General features: G+C 40.9%; 1 protein-coding gene and 1 pseudogene across 1 annotated transcript; both read right to left on the bottom strand.

The window, feature by feature from the left end:
* LOC120544888 lies at nucleotides 1–9,928 on the bottom strand (annotated as a pseudogene).
* A 10,823-nt stretch (nucleotides 9,929–20,751) lies between these two features.
* LOC120546011 (zinc finger protein 703-like) lies at nucleotides 20,752–25,350 on the bottom strand. Its single transcript, XM_039780744.1, has 2 exons — nucleotides 24,716–25,350; nucleotides 20,752–23,698 (listed from the first exon to the last, which is right to left on the bottom strand). The coding sequence occupies exons 1-2, from the start codon at nucleotides 24,944–24,946 to the stop codon at nucleotides 22,169–22,171; spliced, it is 1,761 nt and encodes a 586-aa protein (XP_039636678.1). The 5' UTR covers nucleotides 24,947–25,350; the 3' UTR covers nucleotides 20,752–22,168.
* Between the last annotated feature and the right edge of the window lie 618 nt (nucleotides 25,351–25,968).

Consider the following 25,968-nt stretch of genomic DNA (forward strand, 5'->3'; position numbering starts at 1 on the left):
TTCAACAGAAACTGTACTAGAGACATTTATTTCAGGCCTGTGATATATACAATAGTTAAAGGCACAGTCTGTGATCTAGATGTAAACAAACCACCATAGCACAAAGCACACGCTCATTCTTTTCTATTTCTACAGGTATTTAAATACACAAAAACTCGACAGCAACAAGAACCAAAGTTTCTGTCGACACATTTTTAAATTGTGATCAGTTGAGAAGCTCCTCAGTCATACCAATGAAATAAACACGTAATTAAATGTTTAAACGTACAGATCGGGCCTTATTTACAATTAAAATAAATTTAAACTTTTCACTTAGCAAACCTCTACACACATAAGCCCCATTTATATCTTCAGATATATCACAGTGTAAGAAGAGGTTGTCTATAAATGTCATTAAAAGATATTGTACAAATATCCCTATATTGAGTGATTTATATTCATGACATAAATATAAGTTATCTGCAATTTAATGCTAACAAAAAACATATGAACAGCACAAGTTGACCTTTTAAGAAATGTTTGGAAAACATTGAAATATGACCTTTAAAACAATCCCACTTTTATGAAATGCTCAGTAAATGCGCTCAGATAAATACTGCATATAAGCCTAAACTTTCTCTTCGCTAACACTAACAAACACTAACACTCTGCTTAAGTTGAAGCTCCAGCAAAACATGTAATAAAATAGTCCTGAGTGGAAAGAGGAAAGAAGCTATTATTGCACAATTTAAGTTCACACAGTTTTAAGAAAGCTTTCTGTATGAGCTGTCCGTGCTCTGGCAACAAATCTATTACCAAATCTGATCACTGCTGATCTTCAGTGATTGACCAACATTTCTGATAAAAAAAAGTGAAGTTTCTGTCCGGACAGACAAAAGTCTTCTTTTAAGTCTCTTCAAGTAGCTTCCGAAGGCTTCTTTGAATCTAGGATTTAGAAACAAAAATTTAACATGTTAACTAGAGAGGTTCAGAGGAGTGGATTTGTTACCTTTGGACACAACCAGGCTAGCTTTTTATACCCTGTTTCAAGTCTTTATGCTAAGCTAAGCTAACCATCTCCTGGCTCTAGCCATTGTGGTATAGACATGAGAGTGGTATCAATCTTGTAAATAAGCAAATAAGCGTGCACTCTACTGTAACACTGTGAAACATTTTTGGTGTATGCAGAATATATTCATAACATTTTAAAGGAATACGCCACCGTTTGTTGAAATAGGGCTTATCACGGTCTACCCTGGCTGTAGATAGGTGGGCCAACACATTTTTTGTCTCAATGCAAGTAATTAGGTTGTTTTTTTGTCTTTTGTTGGCTCACTTTTACTCACAACATGCTAACCGGCAACATAGGATTCCATTCACTACGCTAAGCTAACTAGTGTTGGCGCTGCCGGTGTTGCACCGGACTAAAACCATGCATGCACAAAACATGCGTTGGCCCACCTATCTACAGCCAGGGGAGACCATGATAAGCCCTATTTCAACAAACGGTGGCGTATCCCTTTAAACACACAAACTGAACACAAGATGAGAGACACTTTCCAACCTGGACAAACCTTTTCTAGCTTGAACAAATTGGAAGACAGTTCTCCATAAATCTCAGAGTTGGATTCTTCCTGGGGCCTGTGGCTCACTGCGTTGCTGCAACAAGATGTGCAGTAAAATAGTTAACCAAACAACATGTGATGCTGCACTACCAAAAGAAATGAAACCGTATGAGTGCATTTGTTCATCGTCTGGTGACGCTGACACCATTAACACATCAATAACATGTGAATCCAGCGCTTACTCATTGCGGATGTGTTGCCCCACGGACACTAACGAGTTCAAACGATGCTCAAGAGCCACGATCTTGAAAGCCATGTAACAGGAGGACAAGACGAGAACAGTGACTCTGTGAAGAGAGACACACAAGCACAGAGAGTGATCAAATATTCAAACACTGAACACACAGAACAATTAACTAACACGCCCAAACAATGGAAACAAATATTCCACATAATGACAGACACCTCCGTGCTTACTCACAGAAACAAATAGATGAGGAGGATGGCGTGTAGCGACATGGGCTGTGAGGATTTGTCTTTGAGCTTTGTAGACCCTACGAGGAAAAACAATAATTTCAATTTGGAAACAAACAATGTTTTTGGAAGCAAATAAATGAGCTGCAACATTAAAGTGCTCATATTATTCTTATTTTCAGGTTCATACTTGTATTTAGAGGTTGTACCAGAATAGGTTTACATGGGTTAATTTAAAAAGAAACACGATATTTGTGTCTTCTTGGCTGCAGCTCCTCTTTTCACCCTGTGTGTTGAGCTCTCTGTTTTAGCTACAGAGTGAGACATCTCACTTCTGTTCCATCTTTGTTGGGAGTCGCATATGCGCAGTACCTAGGTAAGGACTACCAGCCAGTCAGAAGCAGAGTATGAGGGCGTGCCCTGACAGTAGCTAGGTAAGGACTACTAGCCAGTCAGAAGCAGAGTATGAGGGCGTGCCCTGACAGTAGCTAGGTAAGGACTACTAGCCAGTCAGAAGCAGAGTATGAGGGCGTGCCTTGACAGTACCTAGGTAAGGACTACTAGTTCCTAGCAGAAGCGGAAGGGGCACTCCCTGACAGTACCTAGGTTAACGACTACTAGCCAGTCAGAAGCAGAGTATGAAGGCGTACCCTGACAGTAGCTAGGTAAGGACTACTAGCCAGTCAGAAGCAGAGTATGAGGGCGTGCCCTGTGACAGTACCTAGGTAAGGACTACTAGCCAGTCAGAAGCAGAGTATGAGGGTGTGCCCTGACAGTAGCTAGGTAAGCTACTAGCTAGTCAGAAGCAGAGTATGAGGGTGTGCCCTGACAGTACCTAGGTAAGGACTACTAGCCAGTCAGAAGCAGAGTATGAGGGTGTGCCCTGACAGTAGCTAGGTAAGGACTACTAGCCAGTCAGAAGTAGAGTATGAGGGCGCAGCCCTGATAGTACCTAGGTAAGGACTACTAGCTAGTCAGAAGCAGAGTATGAGGGTGTGCCCTGACAGTAGCTAGGTAAGGGACTACTAGCCAGTCAGAAGTAGAGTATGAGGGGGGCGCCCCCGATAGTACCTAGGTAAGGACTACTAGCCAGTCAGAAGCAGAGTATGAGGGCGTGCCCTGACAGTACCTAGGTAAGGACTACTAGCCAGTCAGAAGCAGAGTATGAAGGCGTACCCTGACAGTACCTAGGTAAGGACTACTAGCCAGTCAGAAGCAGAGTATGAAGGCGTACCCTGACAGTAGCTAGGTAAGGACTACTAGCTAGTCAGAAGCAGAGTATGAGGGTGTGCCCTGACAGTAGCTAGGTAAGGACTACTAACCAGTCAGAAGCAGAGTATGAGGGCGAGCCCTGATAGTACCTAGGTAAGGACTACTAGCCAGTCAGAAGCAGAGTATGAGGGCATGCCCTGACAGTAGCTAGGTAAGGACTACTAGCCAGTCAGAAGCAGAGTATGAGGGGTGCGCCCTGACAGTAGGTAGGTAAGGACTACTAGCCAGTCAGAAGCAGAGTATGAGGGCGAGCCCTGATAGTACCTAGGTAAGGACTACTAGCCAGTCAGAAGCAGAGTATGAGGCGTGCCCTGACAGTAGCTAGGTAAGGACTACTAGCTAGTCAGAAGCAGAGTATGAGGGCGCGCCCTGACAGTACCAAGGTAAGGACTACTAGCCAGTCAGAAGCAGAGTATGAGGGCTGGCCCCGACAGTACCTAGGTAAGGACTACTAGCCAGTCAGAAGCAGAGTATGAGGGCGTGCCCTGACAGTACCTAGGTAAGGACTACTAGCCAGTCAGAAGCAGTAGTATGAAGGCGTATCCCCTGACAGTACCTAGGTAAGGACTACTAGCCAGTCAGAAGCAGAGTATAAGGCGGCTACCCCGGGCAGTACCTAGGTAAGGACTACTAGCCAGTCAGAAGCAGAGTATGAGGGTGTGCCCTGACAGTAGCTAGGTAAGGACTACTAGCTAGTCAGAAGCAGAGTATGAGGGTGTGCCCTGACAGTAGCTAGGTAAGGACTACTAGCCAGTCAGAAGTAGAGTATGAGGGCCGCCCCCTGATAGTACCTAGGTAAGGACTACTAGCCAGTCAGAAGCAGAGTATGAGGGCATGCCCTGACAGTAGCTAGGTAAGGACTACTAGCCAGTCAGAAGCAGAGTATGAGGGCGTATTCCTGACAGTAGCTAGGTAAGGACTACTAGCCAGTCAGAAGCAGAGTATGAGGGCGGTCCCTGACAGTAGCTAGGTAAGGACTACTAGCCAGTCAGAAGCAGAGTGTGAGGGCCGCCATGCTAGCAGCAGCGAGCAGCATTATAACGTGTGTTACAAAGTGACCTCATCTGTCTCTGAAGTAAAGGCTGGACTACAGTAGAGCTGTTTGGAGCAGTTTGAACAGTGTTTTCTGTTGGAGATGGTAAGTCCCTTTGGGGGGGACTTTGGGCTTTTTCACTTTGTAAACCTATAACATGCACAAAAAAGATATATAACACAATAAAGGAAAGGAGAAAGCCAAAAAGAATAATATGAGCGCTCTAAGGGAATATTTTCACATTTTGGAAAAATGCGCTTTTCTGTTTGCATGCGTTAGATGAGAAGAGTGATACTCCTCAAAGAGTATTTGCCAAACTATTCCTTTGATTATACATTAATTACTTAGTTTATAAATGGTATTTCAGCTCTGACAACACATGAAAGATTGTTTTAATGTTTATAAAAGTTTTGATTACTGAAAATCTGCTCACCTGGCTCCTCTGTAAACAGAAGACCGTTTTATGAAATGACATGGTGCATGCTAAATATTTGAAAATAGGTTGGACAGATGTCATGTGCTCTTCCTACATAATGTATATTCTATATTGAGTTGTCAGATGAGGAGTTGTCAGATGATGTACACATGACCAGATTATATCTAAGACAATCATGGTTTGGGTTCTGAGGAAACTATATCTGATGGATTTTCTCCCTGGTCAGATAGATGCTTGTTTCAGTTCTTTTCTGATCATTTCCACGACACGCTGAAACCCAAAAGTACTAACAAAGTTTCTTTCGAACTCAAAGAGATCCAGTGTTGAAATACCGTTCTTCAGGGCAGCTCCGTGTTTTTGGCTTGGACTCTGGAGGTGAATGTCTGCATGGACTGAAACCTCTCTGCTCTTCACTGCACTTAGAAGTTTGTCCGGGAGGCCGCTGAAGTCTGCTCAGATAAACAGAAAAGAACCCGTGACTCTGGCTGCCTACAACTATTATTTATAGATTCACCAAGAAGTGCTCTCTGTTTAAGATTACAAAAAAATGACAATACGTAATAAAAATGTGGGAACACTTTACTTAAGGTATCTACATAAGAGTGACATGACACTGTCATGAACACATGAACTCTAACTCTAACTCTAACCCTAACCCTAATCCTAACCCTAATCCTAATCCTAATCCTAATCCTAATCCTAATCCTAATCCTAACTTGTCATGACAAAAAACGAATGATAGGCCCTGTTTACACGAATACGCTCGCAGGTGAAAGATCAGATGTGCCTTTCGTTTAGACGGCGACGGCGTTTTTGGGGCTTAAAAACGCAAAAAAGTGAAACCACCCTCCAGAGTGGAAATCTTAAAACGCTCCACCGTCGCATTCCTGTCCAAAGGGTAAAAACGCTGTGTGTGTGTGTGTGTGTGTGTGTGTGTGGTTTGGAGCAATAACTCCCGCTCCTCGTCTGTCCAGACAAAATTGTCAGCTTTTGTTGTTCGCTTCGCGCTACTAGGGAGAGGGAGAGAGGAGGAGGAGGAGAGGGAGACAAGTAGAAGGAAGGTTCTACGCAGGCGCGCGGACTTTGCGCATTTCACACACTTTTGTGTCGCCACATGCACGCAGATTTCCCTCCCATAACGCTCGTCTGAACGCGGAATACAAAGTGAGACCGCAACGCCACTTTTGCGTTTTCTCTTCAGATCGTTTCCGTCTAAACATATCCTTACTGACTGAAGCGTTATGTCATAAACGTTTATGACTTGTTTATAATGTTTATGACACGTTCATGAGAGTGTCATGTCACTCTTATGTAGATACCTTCAAGTAAAGTGTAACCCAAAATGTTAATAATTCAAAAGGATCATCACTGTTTTCATGTCAACTGTCTTCACTGTAACACAAAGCAAAGCCTCGATGGATCAAATTTCACTCGGCTTTCGTCCAGCCAAAGTCTGTCTGAGCCACAGTGACACCCGACGCCCTAAGTACGTTTGGAGATAAACACTACAGATGTGTGTACGGTAGTATTAAAGTTAGTGTACAGTAGCTGTGTAAGGAGTAGAAGTACACACAGAGGGATGAGGATGGAGCACACACCAGTTATTTTGTCGTAATCTGGAGTTTGAGAGCCGGAGCTGCTGCTCTCCATCATCTCCTGACGTCTTTGTTGCACAACCCCGTCGAGGGCGGAGAAGTCCGCAGAAAAGTGCTGCAGTGCACATACAGGAAGTATAAAACACAATGGGTGCCTCATACAGAGAGGGTATTGTGAAGAACAATGGAAAATACGAAAAGATAAAACAATAAATACATCCTGTACAAAAACATCCCATAAAACTGGAAGAACAGACTGCTGACTGACCAGGGGGAGCGACGATGGGCATTTCACTCTGAAGCTGTTTTCACAGGAGGAAATAACGGGGCTGCTACCAGTCTTATCCACCTGGAATCACATGGCAACACATTAGTATGTAGAAGAAAATACTTCTTTTTCTTTTTTAAAAGCAGCACTCTTAGTTTTTTTGCCACTTTTTAGCAGCAGCATAACAAGCTATAAACACAACCCCGAAATAGTATCACCGTATGACATTCTTTCTTTATTTCTTTATTTGAGCATATAAAAGTAAAATAATATTTGTATTGTTATTGTTTTTATTGAGCCGGAACAGGTACACAATCAATTTCACTGCACATTGCACTGTGTATGATTGTGTATGTGACAAATACATTTGAATTTGAATAAAATAAGATAAAAAGAAGACATATACAATAACATAATAATCATAAAATGCACAGGTGGGATAACAAAAAAAACAAAAACCTGAGGGCTTGTAAAAAAAATTTTTTAAATTGAAATTAAAGACAGCTAATATAAATATTACACCTTATAAAGTTGTGTTAGCAAACAGTCGCCTATTAACAGCCCCAGCAGACATGTAGCTGCATAAGCATTCATTTGGAGTCGTGTTTCTGGCCACGACCCAGTTGATCCCAATTCAGAGATGAGAAAGTTTAGTTAGAATGAAGGAATCTACATTAAGTCCTGTTGTTTTAGCATCTTGTTCACACCACACTAAAAATGTTTCCGAAAAATCATAACAGAAAAAAACTGAATTCTATTAGGATGAAGCTGATGTTTGATAGAAGATGTTATTTACCTCCAAATGACCGCAGATGGACTTCAGAAGTTTAAAGGTGGTGTTTGAGAAGACAGGAACAGAAAAACCGGAAAATTTCGTTTAGAATATATCATTATAATATCAAAAATTAAAAAAACGTTGTCACATTTTTTTACCCTTTTTACCTTGATCACTTGAGGTTCCAAAAATAAGCGTTTCAGTTTTTAGCTTTTTACTTAACTGAAACGCTGGGAATATGGAATACTGTACAAAATCCAAACAAACCACCCATGTTAGACAAGAAGACTCAGCCATAAAACATGAACTTGATGACAGTGACGGTATCCTACTGAACCTTGGTATCTCTGCCAAAGACTTTGGAGTGGAAACAGACCCAGTTATCAGAGACGAACATCTTGCCCTGATATAAAATGTCTCTCTGCAGGGCACAAGTGTAGCCTGTTGGCACAAACAGTACTTAGTAACATTTCTTTGCGTCACTATATGTAAAAAAAAAAGAGAATCTGAAACTTACTTTGCTTGAGGAGCTCATCTTTGCTGACCTCCTTGAATAACTTATGATACTGGGCATTTGTTTTTGATAACTGAAAGACAAAGAAACAGATTAGGACATTTAAGAAACTGCAAAAAGAAAAACGTGTATAATTTGTTTGGTGATTAGATAAGATGTGTCCGTACATGGCTGGGCTGGGCTTTCTTCCTTTCAAATTTAGTTTCACAGTCACTTGGATTCAGCACAGGTGAAAGCTGCTCCACGGGTTTCAATCTGACAAATAAAAGGTCAGCGTTAATGTTAAGGTGACAACTAAGGAGGACAGGTGAGATCTATCAGATATTCTAGTACAGCTACAGTGTTATAACTCGGCAAACAGACATTGTGTTCTCACGCTCACAGAGTGAATTATCTGGCAAAAGTAAACGTCCTTCTTTTGGCTTCGCATGGTGCCAGCCGTGGTTACATAACGGCTGCTTGCACAGCAACAGCACTTAGTAGTAACACAGTAGTTATAGGTGCAATTACAGTACCGTTTTGACTACTTTAGTGAAATAAATCCAGTTGAAGCTACAATATGATTTCATTTTCAAAAAGAAATATTCTTATAGTATTTGGATTTCTTCAGAATGTTGCTATGTTATAATTTTAGCTTTTAATGTACCAGCAAAGATGCATTTTTGCCATAAAGGCCACATTTTTATGTGTAAATTGACCTGGTTGATACCAATCCAATGATGAGAAAGTTTGGATTTAATAAGAATTAAGGAATCTACATGAATTCTGGTTATGGCACGTCAAAGTATTTAGACTTCTTAGTTTTTTTAGGACTACAACTAACAATTATTCTCATTACAGATTGATTTTAAAAGCCTATACTTACAAAAGTGCAATTCCACTTGTAATTGTTTGTTTTTTTAATGGACTTTCTGTCCCTGCTCTCAATGAGACTGAGACCTGTTTAAATAAATTATTAAAAACATAAAAACAACATCTACCAAGTATTTTCTTGTTAGAAAATATTAGAAAAACCTAAAGTGTCTTCTTTAAATTGTATGTTTTTTTCTCTCCAAAACTGTAAATGATTCGATTAAAGTGATAGAAAGCAGCAAATCCTGCACTATAAAAGCTGGAGAAGGAGAATTTAGTGTTGTTGTTTTTTTTTTGTTGCTTGACAAATAGCTTAAAATATGACCAACTGTCTGATTCCTTCACCTATAGTGGTTATTTTAGGTTTATTACACAAGCAGCCACTCAGAGGATAACGTGGAACCTTCTTCACCTGACGCTGGCTGGTTTCTTCCTGCTCTCCGAGGGGTCTGTCTCTGTGTCCAGACACAGCTGGAGGTCTGTAGGTGACCCTCCGTGCCTCCTCGGTCTCCACTCAGCCCCATGGTCCACTTCAGACCTGGACACATAACGCATCACACACTGTTCTGTTTTCCTGCGAATCAATCAACTGCACAAGACTGCCAAACGTGTCTTAACACAAGTACATGCACAAGTATGCAGGGTATCCGCAAGTCATGCAAAAAAAGCCAAAGCAGACCATCAGCTATAATTCAAAACTATAACAGTTATTTCATGTTTTCTCTTCTAGATGCAAATTAACCCTATCTGCTGTTATCCCGTGCCACGTACGCGCCACATGGATCTGTTTAAAGTGAGCACAGCAGCCCTTTAATTTAAAAAAAAGCAGGATAGGAATGCAAATAATCACAATGCATTAGGCCTGGAAAGCCACCCGGGCCCTTCCTTTCCATCTTTATCCAGACTTACGTCGACCGATTCCCTCGGGAGTCCCTGTTGGAAAGTTTCTCCGGTGCGGATAACGGGGTCAGAGGTCTGTCCTCCTGCTCGGTCATCAGTACCATGTTTCTTTATATTTCATATCTTACGCGTCTCCTCTTCATCGGTTCTAACATATAACACAAAAGCTCCAGGAAGCCTGGGCACGGAAAGTTTTTTTTTTTTTTTTTGTTTTGTTCGAAGATCGGATCGTTGGAGCGAGGAGCCCGGCAGAGGAGGAGTCGTGAGAGGGGGAGGGAGCAGCAGGGAACAACATCAGGAAGAAGAAGCAGACTCCTGCTGGAGCGGTTTGAATTGTGTGAACAGCTTTGCATAGAAACATGATCCATCTGTGAGAAGGAACAAGGTAAATAGGACTTTTTCACAAAGTTGAACTTAAAACCTTTACGAAAAAAGTCCCACAAACTTTGAGGAGCTGGTTCCAAACACTCTTATTGTTATTCAGCTTCCAGTGAGTTTAACCGTTTTTCCAACTTTAGGCATTAATGTCATAACAGAGTGTATTAGAGAGCGAGTTCCAGCAGGGGGCAGCAGAGTCTATATGTGATGTAATGTCTTTACTTTCAGGTGTGTTTTACCCTCATGTCACCCTGCCCCCACAGGTGGAAGAAGCAGGCCTGAAATGGACAAGTACTCACCAGTACTTAGTACCGGCACTGCTGATTTTTGTCCACATGAGTACCCTTACTTCTAATTGTTATTAACAGTATTGTTATTAGGCTGATATTTATACTAAAACAGGCTAGAAACCATGATTTATGGGAGAAGAAAACAAGCAATTCCATGCAAAATCAGACATTCAGCGGCCCCATATAGCTCGAATGGAATGGTCCTTTGTTTCATAAGCACATTTTCAGACACTACAACGATTCGACTGAGATCGGCAATCGATTCAGCCTCCTTAGATGGAATCTTTGAATAATCGATTATTTGGGGGTCACCCTACAAGATATACGTATGTATAATAATATACTGCTGAATCAGGGCACTGCCACCTTTTTTTTGTCCAATTCAGGCACTGATTCAGATCCTTCAGTTGCAAAGTACCACCGTGTCAACATGAAATTACAGACGTCTTGTCAGAAAAAAAACAATGATGGACATATGCTAAAGTACTTAAAGCACTATTTTGAGGTACGCCTAACATTGTGGAGGAAAACTAGAATACAAAGTGAAGATATATTGTTGTAAAGATGACTTAAGTCAACTATAAATGGTCTATATATATATATATATATATATATATATAGTTATTAACTATTAATAAAGCAAACAGTTACAACTCATAAACACAGTAGTGGAATGTAACTAAGTATATTAAGAACTGTACTGAAGTACCAATTTGAGGTACTTTACTTGAGTATTTACATTTGATGTTTCTTTCTACAGCTCAGAGGGAAATATTGTACTTTTTCCTCCACTCCATTTATTTGACACCTAAAGCTACTTTTCAGATTAAGACTGTACATAAAAACATATAAGATTGTGAAATATGTAGTAGTAGTAATAGTGTATTGTTGAAGATGGTTTCCAGTCTTTTGTTTCTCGTGACCTCCTACACAACAGCAGTGTCTGGTTGGGGCCCATTGAGAAAGTCGTTAAAGGGTTAATTTCTTAAGCTATTTCTTTATTACACATTTTGTTTTTCTGTATTACATCTACATCATATGTTGAGCATGGAGCCATGTGACTTTTACAGCCAAAAGAAAGGTTTGACTAAATCTAAAATAAGTTTCAAATGTCTAAAAGATGTGCACCTACAGTAAAGGCCAAAAGTTTGGACACACCTTCTCATTCAATGTGTTTCTTTATTTTCATGACTATTAATGAAATAAGTGAAAACATATATTATATTTTAGATTCTTCAAAGTAGCCACCCTTTGCTTTTTTGATAACTCTGCAAACCCTTGGTGTTCTCTCAATGAGCTTCATGAGGTAGTCACCTGAAATGGTTTTCACTTCACAGGTGTGCTTTGTCAGGGTTAATTAGTGGAATTTTTTTCCTTATTAATAAAAAAAGCAAAGGGTGGCTACTTTGAAGAATCTAAAATATAAGACATGTTTTCAGTTATTTCACACTTTTTTGTTAAGTACATAATTCCATATGTGTTCATTCATAGTTTTGATGCCTTCAGTGAGAATCTACAATGTAAATAGTCATGAAAATAAAAAGGAAACGCATTGAATGAGAAGGTGTGTCCAAACTTTTGGCCTGTACTGTATATTGTTAGATTGAGGCCTGATACCTGCACCCTAAATAACAAAAATAAATTCATGAGTTATGTGCCTCAACTATGCGTTTATTTCTGAATGCCTTACAACAATTATATGATATTATAGTAGATGTATTTCCCTTCATCGACCTCCAGGAGTAGCTGTTGCAGCATTTAATAAAAACATCAGTGAAGGGAGGTAAAGACTTGTCAGAGTTCATTTAGTATCCAGGAGACACCTCCGGCAATGCAAGCTAGCAGCTAGTTAGCCTGTCATTAATCATGGCTGACAAAGAACAAGGGTTAAAGGTTGGAAAGCTGCCAGAGACTCTGTTATAAACTGCCAGCTTATTCACAGCAAAGGATAGCTGCGAGACATGGAGTTTGTTTACTGGTTCACATCTACAAAAGTGACCAGGGTTGATGCACAGTGACATAAAAAAACATATATTTTTTTTTTTTTACAATTACTGCACCTTACCAACTATAATTACAGTCAAAACAGTAATTTCAACCATTACCATGACTGTTTTAATAAAATATCAATGTCCACTTGATCATGATATACTGACTATAGACATAAACAAATGTTCGGATAATAGCCGTTTCCCCATGCTTCCAGTCTTTATTCTAAGCTAAGCTAACCCTCTCCTGGCTGTAGCTTCATGTTCAGCAAACATAAATAAGAGAGGTATCGTTCTTCTCATCTAACTCTCTGAAAGGGAGCAAATATTTCTATAACTATTCCTCTAAAGCCTGGTTTAAAAAAGGGTCTGATTATTAGATTAAATGTGAAAGATGTGACTCTTTGGGCTGCCTTTGCCTCCTGAGAAACATCTCCTCCGGTAGGCAGGAGCTCATTTCAGTGCCTGTCAGATATTCCAGCACAGAAAGACAGAGAACAAGGCAGGCATAGAAAAAGGAGGGTGCTGTTGTGTGTTTGGAGAGAGTGAGAGAGAGAGAGAGAGAGAGAGAGAGAGAGAGAGAGAGAGAGAGAGAGAGAGAGAGAGTGTGCAAAAATGGTACTTGTGACGGGGGAAGATTGAAGTCCTGTTAAGTGCTCTGCTTGAAAGCATGTCTGGCCTCATTAGCTGTCAGTTGTAACAATACTGAACTGGCAGTGAAGACAGGTTGGAGTCTAGTGGTCATAAATCACTCCTCGACAGCTGCCTGACAAGCTGGGAACCAGTACACAGGCACGGGCACCCTCTCAGCCCGTCAGACGTTGCACAGGCACACAAAAAATCATCGCCCTGAAATTACATAGAGCCTGCAAAATTGGGTGTTTTGTAAAAGGGAAATTGCTTTCATTTCACATGTATGTGCACTCGTATGTAACCCCTGCGCGGCTGTGTCCGTTAGCTAAATGAGCGGTGGCTAGCCAAACGAGCGGTGGCTGCAGGGACTTCTGTAAGGAGGGAGGAGGAGGAGGAGGAGGAGGGGGTGAAGAGCAAGGCCTGCAGGTCATTAATCACGGCCCCTGACATGCAGAGCAGGAGGCCAAGGCTCCCCTATTGCATACAGCTGCTGGGCCACACAGCACAGGCGATGTGTTGACCCTCGTACTCCCCACTCCCAGCGCCTGTGGCTCTCATCTGTCCAACTCCCTCACTGTTTGTGTCAGTCATTTGTGCTGTCAGACACCTCCTCCTCCTGACCAACCGCAACGCTCCTCATGCAGGTTTTTTACTTTTCATTTGAGCCAGTGAATACAACAAGTCGGATATTGATAAGGTTTTGTCGCCTCGCTGGCGGCACGGCTCCACCACTTTGGTCCAGATAATATCTCAACAACTATTGGATGGATTGGCCATTAACATTTGCTTCGGACATTTATGCCCCCCTCAGCATGAATTCTAATAGCGTTGGTGATCTTTTAATGTTTCATCTAGCGCCAACGTCAGGTCAACATTTTAATTTGTCAGAGTGTTTGATCTGAGTTTGTGATCGGAGTCTGTTTGATCTGGGTCTGAGGGCTCATGCCCTTCCCTTTTGGCGTCATTTTTCAACGTGCAGAGCAGGGTTAGGTTTAGGCAACAAAACTACTTGGTTAGGTTTAGGGAAGATGGCGGTTTGGGTTAAAATAACATTTGTTACTTAACTTACATACATGAGGTTAGTTAAGTATGTTATGTACGTAACTTATGTAGGTTGTGTCTGTAAACATATAACGGTCCTGTGTTTGTTTGACCCATCCATCCAAAACATATTTCATTTGTCCAATACATTGGTTTATGAACTAAAACAGGCAAAACTAATGACATTCAGATTCAGAGGAAACCTTGCTAACACGCTAAACTAAGATGGTAAACGCGGTCAACATTATACCTGCTAAACATCAGCTTGTTAGCACTGGCGTTAGCATTTAGCTCAAAGCAGCCTCACAGGGCTGCGAGCATGGCTGTAGACTTCCAGTCTTGTTAAAAAGTGAAACCTAAGCCTCTCTCTCTAACCCAATACTTTCCATACAGTCTCTTTAGTCATTACCCGTTCATGCAGAAAATACCAATGATTTATTTCTTTTCAATTATTCCCCACATTTGTTTCTGGTTGTTCACCCCCAAAACCTGCTCATCATTCATGCTGTTTTCCTTCAGTTATATAAGTTACACACCTCAGAGAGGCCCAGCACAACCAATAAACTAACTGGGAGCCAAATGTCCTGCTCAAAGGTGAGTTGTGAAGGGAAGAGGGGGGGGCAGAGGTTACTTAATCACTATTCCCACCCACGTTTCCCCAGTTCATGCTTCAAAGAATCTCTGGGTTGCCACAGCTCTTTTTTTTATTTAACACTCTGAATTAAACCCAGAGTGTAGAAGATATTAGCTTTATAAAAAAAATAAAGTTTTGGGTATTGTTGTTGGAGGTGAGAGCTGAGTCTGCCCAGTTGGTCTGAGTGAGTCTGGGTGAAGCTTGACAGCTCCAGTGATTAATGATGACAGACTGTGGAGCCGCTCCTTCATCACATCTCAAGCCTTTAACCTCTCAATCAGCCTAAACCAGTCCAAAAACAAAAGCCAAAAGAAACGATAGAGGAATGTCAGAGATAGTGAATTTGTTTCTGGCTTTAAAACCATTAAGTCACAAATTACAAACATCTGCCTTTATACTTTGTCTGAATTGTCTGTGAGTTACAGATAGCGAGCTTCTGCTTGCCAGAACTAAACTCCTCTGCTTTCATTTGGTCTTCTCTCCAAATTTATCACTTCATCCATCATCTGACTATGAGGTTTTTTTTCAAGTGGTCCAAAAATAAAGAGGACACAGATGTCAGCCAATGCTATACCGATGTTTCTAAAAAAAAAAAAAAACTGGGAGAAAAATGTTGAAAATACACTTTTCTCGCTTTCAGAAAAACACTTTCAGACTGAGCTGCACACAATATGTTGATCCACTACTTTGTTAAATACTCACATCCAACAATAAATTAGTCTGCACTTGAGCATACTACAGTAACATCTATCCCAGCACAATTTTGAGCATACTTCTGCTTTACGTTTTGCTACTTTCAACTTCTATTTGTGAGGGAAATATTGTATTTTTACTCCACTACTTTTATCTGACAGCTACTTAGATACTTTGCAGATTCAGATTAGTAAAACAAAATATTATAATATTTCAGCAAATAATTATGATGTATTAAATATAGATTAAGTTACCCAGAAGTATATAAAGTAATAAAAATGAGCTCCACATTTACCAGCTGCAAAATTAAAGTGATGAACACATTAATGCATCAATAATGATAATCAAATAATATATACATTATTTTGAAATTCTGCATAATGAGTATTTTTACTTTAAGTACATTTTGAAGCTAATTTTTTTTGCTTAAGTAAGTAAGTAAGTAAGTTGAATGCAGGACTTTTATTTGTAATCGAGTATTTTTACACTGTTGTATAACTAAAAGACCTGAGTAGGCTAATTCTTCCACCACCTCTTTTTCTTCATGTCAGTTTAAAAAAAGAATGTCGACAGAGGGAGTTTAGTGGTGTACAAGAGGGCAAACGCAATTATGGTTTCTTTGCTAATGTGCATGGCCCCAGCTGGTTTTGATCTGGCTGTGCTCTAAAGGGCTCCTAGCTCAGTTGTCAGCTCTCATGCATCACAGGCCCGGTGCTTAACGGAAAAACGTGCTTTGGCAGCGACCAGCAGAGGCCTGGAGGCCAGCGGGTGCTGCTGGGTTAGCCACATGCGGCGGGAGGGGGGTGGTGACACCATCCTCTGCCTTCCGCATCTGGATCCTCATGGTCACATTCCCTCATTCCTTTTGGTTTTTCACCCTCTTCATGAATGTAATTGGCCAGCGTGACCCAGAGCAGATGCCACGCCACAGACTTGGGAGGTCAGAAGAAAAGAAAAAGACTCCAAAATACACACATGGACGGCAACTGAAAGAAAAGAAAGTACAAACCAGAATTAGAAAGAGATGCCTGCACGGAAATAAGCAGACATGATTGCTCAAATACAGTCATTAAGGAGGAAATGTTGTTTTTCAGGCTGTCAGGATGATTAATGAGGGACAGAAAATCCACTCAAATGCTGTTGTTTAGTCTAACCAGCAGACCTGATCTCTGCCACTAACGTAGAACAGACAGGGTGTGTGTGTGTGTGTGTGTGTGTGTGTGTGTGTGTGTGTGTGTGTGTGTGTGTGTGTTGAATCACTAAAAATGTACAAAGAAAATGTACAGAGGAAAGCAGGAGAATTAAGGTGATATAAAACAGTATGTGTGTGACACAAACCTCATAGTGAATTGCACGGTTTACTGTGTAACTCTAGTAATAATTATTAATAATAGTATTTGTCGAGACGAGGACATATTTCCATTCAGAAACCACAACTGACCGTTTACTAAAGCTTCTGAAACAGTGATTCTGCAATCATTGCTTAGCGTTTGTATTTAGGCACAATAAGCGATTCAAGTTTTGAAATTATTTACGTTTAATTTGGGTGTGTGTGTTGCTGTAGTAAGAGGGTCTTAAGTCGTTTTATTTAGCCTTTCCAAAACCAAAAACACAAGATTTAAAGTGTAAAGAATGGAAAAAACATCAAATGTAAGCCACAACCGTTAAATAGCTTACTACCTACAGTAGTAACTGAGGTTTACTTCCAAGGCCGTTTTGTGGGGTTACATTGAAGAAAAAAAAACTGTTCACAATAGCACATTCACTCTGTAGTGTTTCCCTACTTTGTGGAAGCCTGTCGGATGCTATCAGAGTTTAAGCTAACGTTAGCAGCTCTGTACTGCTCTTTGTTGGACTTGCACAGGACACAAAAGCCAAACTTCGCCAAACACACATTAGCCCTTATCCTAAAATCTTTTTTTTCTTTTGTAACAGTTAAATTTAAACACTGTGTGAAAAAACTAACAATAAAGCATAAATCTAACCTCTGTATGTAAGCTAACGTTAAGCAGCCAAACAAGGCTCTGTTAAAATGAAATACTAGGACTAAGCTCTACACTGCAACACAAGAACAATAATGCTGTTTCATTATTTCCCTGTAGTTTTCATAGAACATTAACTGGTCAGGATGCTAACCTTTTGCCTGGAAAATGTTAGCTTTAGCCTCATCATTTTAACATGTATACATCCCGTGTACATTTCAGACCCTTTTTTTGTTTTAAAACAAGGTTTGAAACGTTGAAAAGTCATCAGCAATTTCAACCGACTCATGGAGCTAACGTTAGCTTCATTAGCTAGCTAGCTACATTTGCCAAATAATACTGTCTGTATGTCTTTTCATAAATCATTAACCAGTCAGGATGCTAACTTTTTGCCTGGGACATAGTGTTAGCCTAAGTATTTTAGCACGATATCATGTTTCTATCCATTAAGTGTGAATATTCTAAGATTCTTGTTCTAAAACAAGGCATTCGAAGTAATTCGATGACAGCAATTTCAACCGACTCATAGAACTAACGTTAGCTTCATTAGCTAGTTAGCTATAGCTACATAAAATCTGCTAATGACAGTTGTGGACTTCTAAAAATAAAAAGCCTGTTTCTGTCTACCCCTGTCTGAAATCAAGGACCCATTGTTTCAAATATTACTAAGAATTTCAGGTAGTAAACATGTCACCATTATAAATTGTAAACTGCATTATATCCTGTTCGTGACAGGCGTAGCAACAGTAACTAATAGGGGGGTCACGTTTCATTTGCATGCCTAATTATGTTAATAATGAAAATGTTTCCTGTCATTTTTTTAATATGTCAGTTTCTGATGAAAAGCAATCAAATTCATATTTTCCCGGTTTCCTTCATGAGCACAACATTCATTCAAAAATACATTTGATGCTGCAATAGATCAACTGGTGTACAGTGAAAGTGTCTAGAAAATTAGCCTTCTTTGGGAGTTTTCTTGTGCCAGAAAGTGCTCAGAAACTCCAGATGTTTCCCAAAATCATGCTGGAAGGTTGATAAGGAATCAGCTTTCAACAGATGTCTTGTGCCACAGGACTCCGTGATTTAGTAGCTGTGAAGGATGAAACAGTGTTTCAGTGTCTCACAGCCCGACTGGCTTTTATCATTATGCAAGCAGCTGCAAGTCTGGGTGATGTCATGTCAGCGGATGGGGATGAGAAATTAGATGGTACATTTTGGATATTTAATGTATTTGGACATGTTTGCTAAAGCATGACAAACAGTCATTGGAATGTGGAAATGAAGCACAAACGAAGTTGGGCTGCAGCTAACTATTATTTTGAGGGTGAAAGTTCATGGAAATTATCTTAATTCAAGGACCACTTACTAGCTTTTTCTGGACCGTGAGATTCAGTTAACGAATTATTTTGTAAATCTATTATTTTCATTATCTATTAATTTTACAGATTTACAGATGATTTCAATCAATTCATTTGTAATTGTGTACAAAGTAATTTAAGTACACCTTGAGTAAGGATTATTTTGTATTATTTATATTATTCAATAATATACAGTTGATTTCAACCAATGAATTTAAATTGCTAGATTTTTCTGGAGTATGAGATCCAGTTGAAAATTCTGGTAAAAAACTAGTAAGTAGGAGTATTTTGTAAAACTATTATTAATTAAACGAATTACTATATAAAACTGTAAGCCAGCTCATCTTCATTTGCAGCACCTGGGCAGGTTGATGTTATAAATTAGGAGACAAGACACACCATAATGATTAAAATTAGATGACAAACAGGTTTCATTGGTCACCAATAGGTGGCATCCCAATCCACCAATATACTTCCCACTATACCTTTAGTACAGTAAATATATATTTTAAAAGCAAACTGAAGTGCAGCAAATTAACAAAACAATCTCTAAAATTTCTTCTAAGATCGACTCCAAAACTAGCACTGACTGTCCTACTTTGTCGTATCAGCAGCCAACCAATTTCTTAGACTTAATAAACTTAAGTGTGTCTGTTTTCTGGGCCATATCTGGCAACGTTAAACCTCCGGAGTGGGCCTGCAGGAGGATCTCATGCCCTCCTGCCGAACTCAGACATCCCACAACAGCATCTGAGACCACTGAAACAGGAGCGCTTTCTCTTGTTACAGCGGGGACTGGCTGTTTTGACCCCTGTGGGTCCCTTGTGAGAGACCAGCGTGGGTCATCTATACTTCGCCAAGGGTGTCACAGTGTCATGTTGCTAGGAAATGGCATATTACCGCTGCCAATCATGTGGTAACTTGAGTAAACGTCAGGACTTTATCTTGGATCTGATGCTCTGATTCTTATCAGGATCCTACAGTACTGTATGTATACGTTTCATCCCGATAGGTTGGACTTTTCCGTCCACAGATGTCACCATTTTTGTAAAACACACCGTTAGATGAAATCCATGAGCTACAAATAAGGATGCTGTAGCTTCAAGGTGACCCTGCATTTACTGTAGAATAGAGGAACTTGAGCTGTATCCATGTGGTCTGCTTATAAGCTGCACTTCCAACACGCAAGTAAACCTTGGTCATTAATCATGGGATTCTTTCACAGTAAAAATATAATATAATTTAATATAACAGACATAAAGTCTTGAAAAGCATCTTGGATCAGCTGGAAAACGCATCGTCACAAAGCTGAAAACAGGGCTGTTTTTCTGACACCATGAAAAGTTGACTTTTTTAGAGATACGTGGTTCTCACAGGACAGCGACGCTACAAACATATGATGATCTTATAGAATATGATGCATTGCTGTAGATTAAACTTCCCAACAGTATATAAAGGAGGTAAAATAGGCACAACCTTAAACATCTACAGCAGTAAAATGCAACATACACATTAATGCAGCAGGAATATTAATCCAGAAACGTCAGATATAGTAAGTAAACGGGTACATTTTGCTGATACGTACCTTTACTTAAGTAAAGTTTTGAAGGCAGCACTTTCACTTTTAGTGGAGTATTTTCACAGTGTGGAGTTATTAGTATTTAAAGTAGCCTAAAGCATCTGAATACTTCTTCCACCACCGCTAGAGAGTGTAAACCCTAAAGGTAGAGTTCTGTCAACTGGCATAACTGGTCGATGAAATATTTAGGAGATGTTGTTGTAAATCAATAATATCACTTGTATGGGCATCAGATAGTGTCTGCTGTGGGGAGTACTTCCAACAGGAAACCACCATGTCCTCTCTACACTGATTTTTAAGAAGAAAAGAACAAATTAAAGTGAAGTGCAACAGACTGACCTCAACGGACCTGAGATAATCATCCAAATCTTATTGTTATTACTGTAGATTTACAGAGAACTCATATGTTGTATAAACATTCTTGTCTTTTGATCAGAGCTATTTAGATTGAAAAAAAACTGAACTGATTGAAAATATAAGACCAGAGGCATAGAAATGAAGACAACAAAATATACATCTTCAGTGTGATTTATTTAACAAAATATGACCTCCCCTTTAATTGGATACCACCACAGGGTGTTCCAATTTTTACATAAAAATATCACATCTCCTTTTTATTGATTTGCTGTTAAAAAATGAAGAAAAAAAACAAAACAACTGAGGAGTTCAGAAAGAGAGAGAGATGTGATTTCAACATTCATTCTCGAAGAAGTGTTAAGACATATTCAACATCTGTCATCATGTCTGCTTAGAGGATCGTAAAATGAGAACAGATTTATATGGTAAACATGAAAGCCAGATACCCGGTAAAAAATAAATACAACTTCTCAGTAGGAGTAAACAAAACACAAGGAACCAAAACAAATCATCACAAACCATGGGGCGGAATAAACAGTTAAGATTGTATGCTGTGTCAAGCTTACATGCATCTCTTGCAAGGAGAAAGCGACTGTGGCCAGACTTGCATCAGCCCACGGCTGCAGCTTATTGCCATCCCTGCCACATTACATTTTTCCACACTAAATCATCGTCATTTGCAGAGAGAACCCTGAACATCCAAGAGCTATTACACAGCGTCCAACCAGCAATTTGCTGAGCCCAAGGGGCGGCAGAAGTCACCCAAGGGCAGTCATTTCTGTTGCAAAAGTATCCGAGCAATGTGCAGACATGCAAGTGCCACATGTGTCCTCTGATCTGAGTGGAGCCTGATTAGAAACACCAAATCTCATATATAATCATAATGTATAAAGAAAGTGTGAAGATGCACTCAAATCAAAACCATGGACTTGCACTCCCACATCCTAGTTCCACTTGAATCCAGTCTTAAGTCAGCGGAAGCAGCAACTTTCCGCCATTAAGTAAAAGGCTTAAAATAATAGTTGGACATTTTGCTAAATGCGCTTATCGGCTTTCTGGCGGCAAAGTTAGTCAAGAATAATAATGCCACTCTTGTATGCTAGGTTAGCTTAGCACAAAGACTTGAAACAGCTAGCCTGGCTCTGTCCAGCAGCACCACCTCTGAAGCTCGCGTACTAACTCGCTTTAACTTATTTGTTTAATACTTACAAAAGCTGAAGTGTAAAAACATGAATTCACCGTTTTACAAGGGGTTATGTGCTGGTCTTTTTCTTTGCTAGGAGCTGTAACTTCCTATCTTACTGGAAAATGAACGCTTTTACACTTTTAGGTATTAAACAAACAAGATTTAAAGGTGCTGGTAGGTGGTTACCTTTGGACAGAGCCAGGGTAGCTTTTTCCTCCTGCTTCCAGTCTTTGTGCTAAGCTAAGCTAACTGGGTGTAGTTTTATTTTTAAGAGAAAGATATGAGTGTGGTATCAGCTTTCTCATCCAACTCTCAACTAGAAAGCGAATAAGTGTATTTCCCACAATGTGGAACTATTCCTTTAAAACATGTTAGTAGATGGTGTATCACTGGTAGCCCAGAGCAGATGCAGATCCAAGTCTTTGACTGTAGAGAGCGTAATGAGGGTAGTACGGGCCTGTGGTGGGCAGAGAGTGCAGGGAGATGGGGGAGGGTCCGGGGGGCAGATGGACCTTACTGTAGGGGTGATAGCGAGCTAAACCCAGGCTGGGGGGCGCCCTGAGAGAGAAGGAGCTGGGCATGGAGCCTGGACTGCTCTGGTGGGGGAGATGAAGGTGGCAGGAGGCAGGTCCAGAGGAGGAAACCGAGATCAGCTTACTGTCCATTCCCAGAGGCAGGGCCGTGTGTGTGCGCAGGTGAGCCAGGAGCTCGTCGGACGTCGAGAAACGTTTGTCGCACGGCCCCCCGGCTGAGACCCAGTTACAGGCGTGAGGGAGGGGATCGTTGTTGAGCATGAAGCCATACGTGTAGAGGGGATGTGAGAGGGAGGAGGACACGCTGGACGACATGGAGCTTTGGTGGAGGGAGTGCAGCGGGTGGGACGGGTACACCAATGGGAAGTTTGATTTGAGGGTGGAGGAAGGGTCGTGGATGCAGGAGTTGCAGTTGCCTCCGCCGAGATGGGATACGCCCGGATAGCTTAGACAGTAGGGGTCCCTGCATAAACTCTGCATGAAGGAAGGAGGGGAGGCCCCTGTGAGAGGGCTGGAGCTCGGGTGCTTTCCCATGCTTCCCACGCCGAGGCCCGACTTTGTCGGGTCCAGCCCGTGAGCAAACTGAGATGGGTAGCCAGCGTAAGCTCCCACTACAGATCCGTGGTAGCCCATATTAGAGGAGGGCATGGGGTAGAGTGGTTGGCTTGTCTTATAAGGAGAAATGGGAGTTAGGCGGCCAGGGCGGAGGTTAGGCTGGGCAGACTCTGCTTTACCTCCCTCATGGTTGGAACCACCGTCAGAGCTGCTGTTACTGCAGTTCGTGCTGGCTCGGACGTGGCTGGAGTTTGCGTCGTGTGGACTGTCTGAGTTGGTCTTGTTCACGTCAGCGTCTTTTTTGGGATTACTGCTGCTCGCGCTGGTGGGACTGCCCTGCTCATGTACAGTTTCTCCACTAGGAGTCCGGGAGTGTGACGCAGGCTGTCCACCAGGAGACTGACTCTGCTTGTGAGGCTGCTGCTGCTGAGTGTGTCCTGGTGGGGTGCTGCTGCCTGCTCTTGAGCTGGGTGAAGCAGCGTGGGGCGGATAGGACTGCAGGCCGTTGATTGAATTTCCATTAGTGGTGACATTATTGCTGGGTACCCTGAACCCAACTTTATCACTGCAGCTGTGAGAGCTGCTGCTGGTAACTCCGTCTCTGCGACAGTCTCCACTGCCTTTGTTGTAGGGCTTGAAGCTGCACTTGTCCTCCCCAGAGGGGCGGTGCTCCCCGAGCTTCAGGCTGGAGCCGGACGACCGACTGCTGGTCTCCTTGTCCCCCTGGCTGCAGGAGGAGCCCAGCTTGGAGGAGGACGGAGGGTCTGGTTTACCAATCTGAGAGCAGGTCTGTGCCAGCAGGGCCAGTGGACTCTTCTTGGCATCCAGCTACAAGAAATAGAGATTCTGATTAGCTCTTTTATTGGACTCTGCACAGAGACATTAAACTATGCAACAAAATAAGGCAAGGTCTCTGACAAAATGAACCAAACAACAGTAAGTCCTCTGTAGGCCTGTACACTGTTGCTATATCAATTAATCTGACTATTGTTTTCTCGATTAATACTTTTGTATATAAAATGACATAAAATAGTGAAAAATGACCAATATGATTTCCCAGAATCACATGGGACGTCTTCAAATTGCTGTTTTTAGAGCTCAAAGGATTAGTCGGTCAACAGAAAAATAATCGGCAACTTTTTTAACAATCAATTCATTGTTTCAATCATTTTTCAAGCAAATACATAAAAAGCTAATTTGCTGCTTTTCTTTCTCATATATCATAAACAAATATCATAAACTGAATAGCTGTGGGATTTTGGACTTTTGTTTCAACAAAAAAAAAAGACATTTGAAGACATCACATTGGGCTCTGTGCGGTTGTAGAAGGATTTTTTTTCTTCTTTTTTGTAATTTCATACACTAAACGATAAATCGATAATGAAAATAATCGTTAACTGCAGCTCTGCTTGTTTCTTTTGTCCTACCCAACAGTGTAAGACCTAAAAAGAAGCAGTTAACCATCACATATGACATACAGCAGCAAATCATTCACATTAAAAGCAACGGACACCAGTGAAACAATGACTTGAAAAAAAGTTGCTTATTGTTGACTATGAATCGCTACAGCTCTCATTTAAACATATAACTAAGTAATTACTTGAGTGTGTTAATATGATTAAAGATTAGTTATGTCGTTTGTATGATAATAAACACACTGACGCAGAGAATATGACAAGCGTCAGCATGTTTGTTGGATTTTATTCTCTCTACTGAGGAATTTAAAATTACGATTTGTCTTTGCTGTCATAACGGATGACGACGCAAAACATGTTCCCCACTCTGCTGTGCAAAAGAACTGTCCTCCCTAAATGATAAATGTGCTTTTAAAAGACAAAGAAATACCTCAATGCTCACTGGTGCGGGCGTCAGAGGCTGTAAATATTCCGGGTGTAGCAAGTGTCCAGTGTGCGCAGTCAACATCTTGATAAGTCGGATGGGAAGCCGCTTTGCCTGCCGGAGTGGGTCTAGAGGGGTCAACAAAGAGACCACAGCACCGGGACGAGACTTTGTACTGTCGCTGGTCTCACTGAGCTCGATCGGCTTACTTACTGATCCTAAAGGGCGATATTTCATTGGGGAGAGGGCGGCGCTGCGCTTTAGGTGGATGTGCGTTACTTTTAGTCCAAAATAAGGTTTACAGGTGATAAATGTAATCCATGCAGCCACGTCCCATAACAAAAAATAAAATAAAATAAAACACAGCTGCTGGACGTCCTTAAATGTCCCGAAGGACGGAGAAGCCTCTCAGTTCGTCTGAAGCATCTTGATCTTCCGACAAGGCTCCTATACTCCAATTTTAAACCAAAAAAACAAAAAGAAGTCCACTGTGGGAATTGCAGTGCGCAAAATGGACACAGTGCCCCTTCGGTAAACGCATAAAAAGACTTGATATACTTTATTTATTCCAAGCGTGGAGAGGAAACGTCCCAATGCGTGTTTTCGGTCCGGACTTCAGCAGCTCAGTGATCACAACAGGCAGGACTTCAAAGTGTCCGCTGGGTGGCCGCATCAGTGACGACATGGGCGGGGAGGAACCGGAGGAACGCGCGTGAAAGGCGGAGCGACGGCATCCTCAAAGTGACAATCCTTCCACCAGCTTTTCACACAGTGGCGGAGCAAGTATATTCAGAGCTTTTACTTAACTAAAAGTAAAAATACTACTTGTAACTCCGTTACAAGTGAAAGTCCTGCATTCAAACTTAAGTAAAATCATCAAAAAGTACTCATTATACAGAATGGCCCATATCAGATGAATATATTCTATTCCTGACGCATTACATCACTTTATTGTCGCAGCTGGTAAAGGGGGAGCTCATTTTAATTACTTTATGTACTGGTGGGTAGCTTTATTTATAATAATATATCATTTATTAATATAATATATAATTTATTAGTTGATTTTTTATTTTGTAATAATAATAATAATAATAATAATAATCTAAATTTGCAAATTAACTACAGTAAATATATCAAATGAATGTAGTGGAGTAAAAAGTACAGTGTTTACCTCAATAATGTAGTGGAGTAGAAGTATAAAGGAGCAGAAAATGGAAATACTCCAGTACCTCACAACTTGAGTAAATGAAATGGTTACA

This window comes from Perca fluviatilis, chromosome 17 (assembly GCF_010015445.1).
Source record: "Perca fluviatilis chromosome 17, GENO_Pfluv_1.0, whole genome shotgun sequence".
In the NCBI taxonomy this organism is placed as follows: Eukaryota; Metazoa; Chordata; class Actinopteri; order Perciformes; family Percidae; genus Perca; species Perca fluviatilis.

Excerpts from the sequence above, each read along its gene's own strand:
- LOC120546011 (XM_039780744.1), bottom strand. The coding sequence starts at position 24,946 with ATGAAATATCGCCCTTTAGGATCAGTAAGTAAGCCGATCGAGCTCAGT. Across the intron at positions 23,699-24,715 it reads CCGCACCAGTGAGCATTGAG|CTGGATGCCAAGAAGAGTCC; the intron begins GTATTTCTTTGT and ends TATTTCTTGTAG.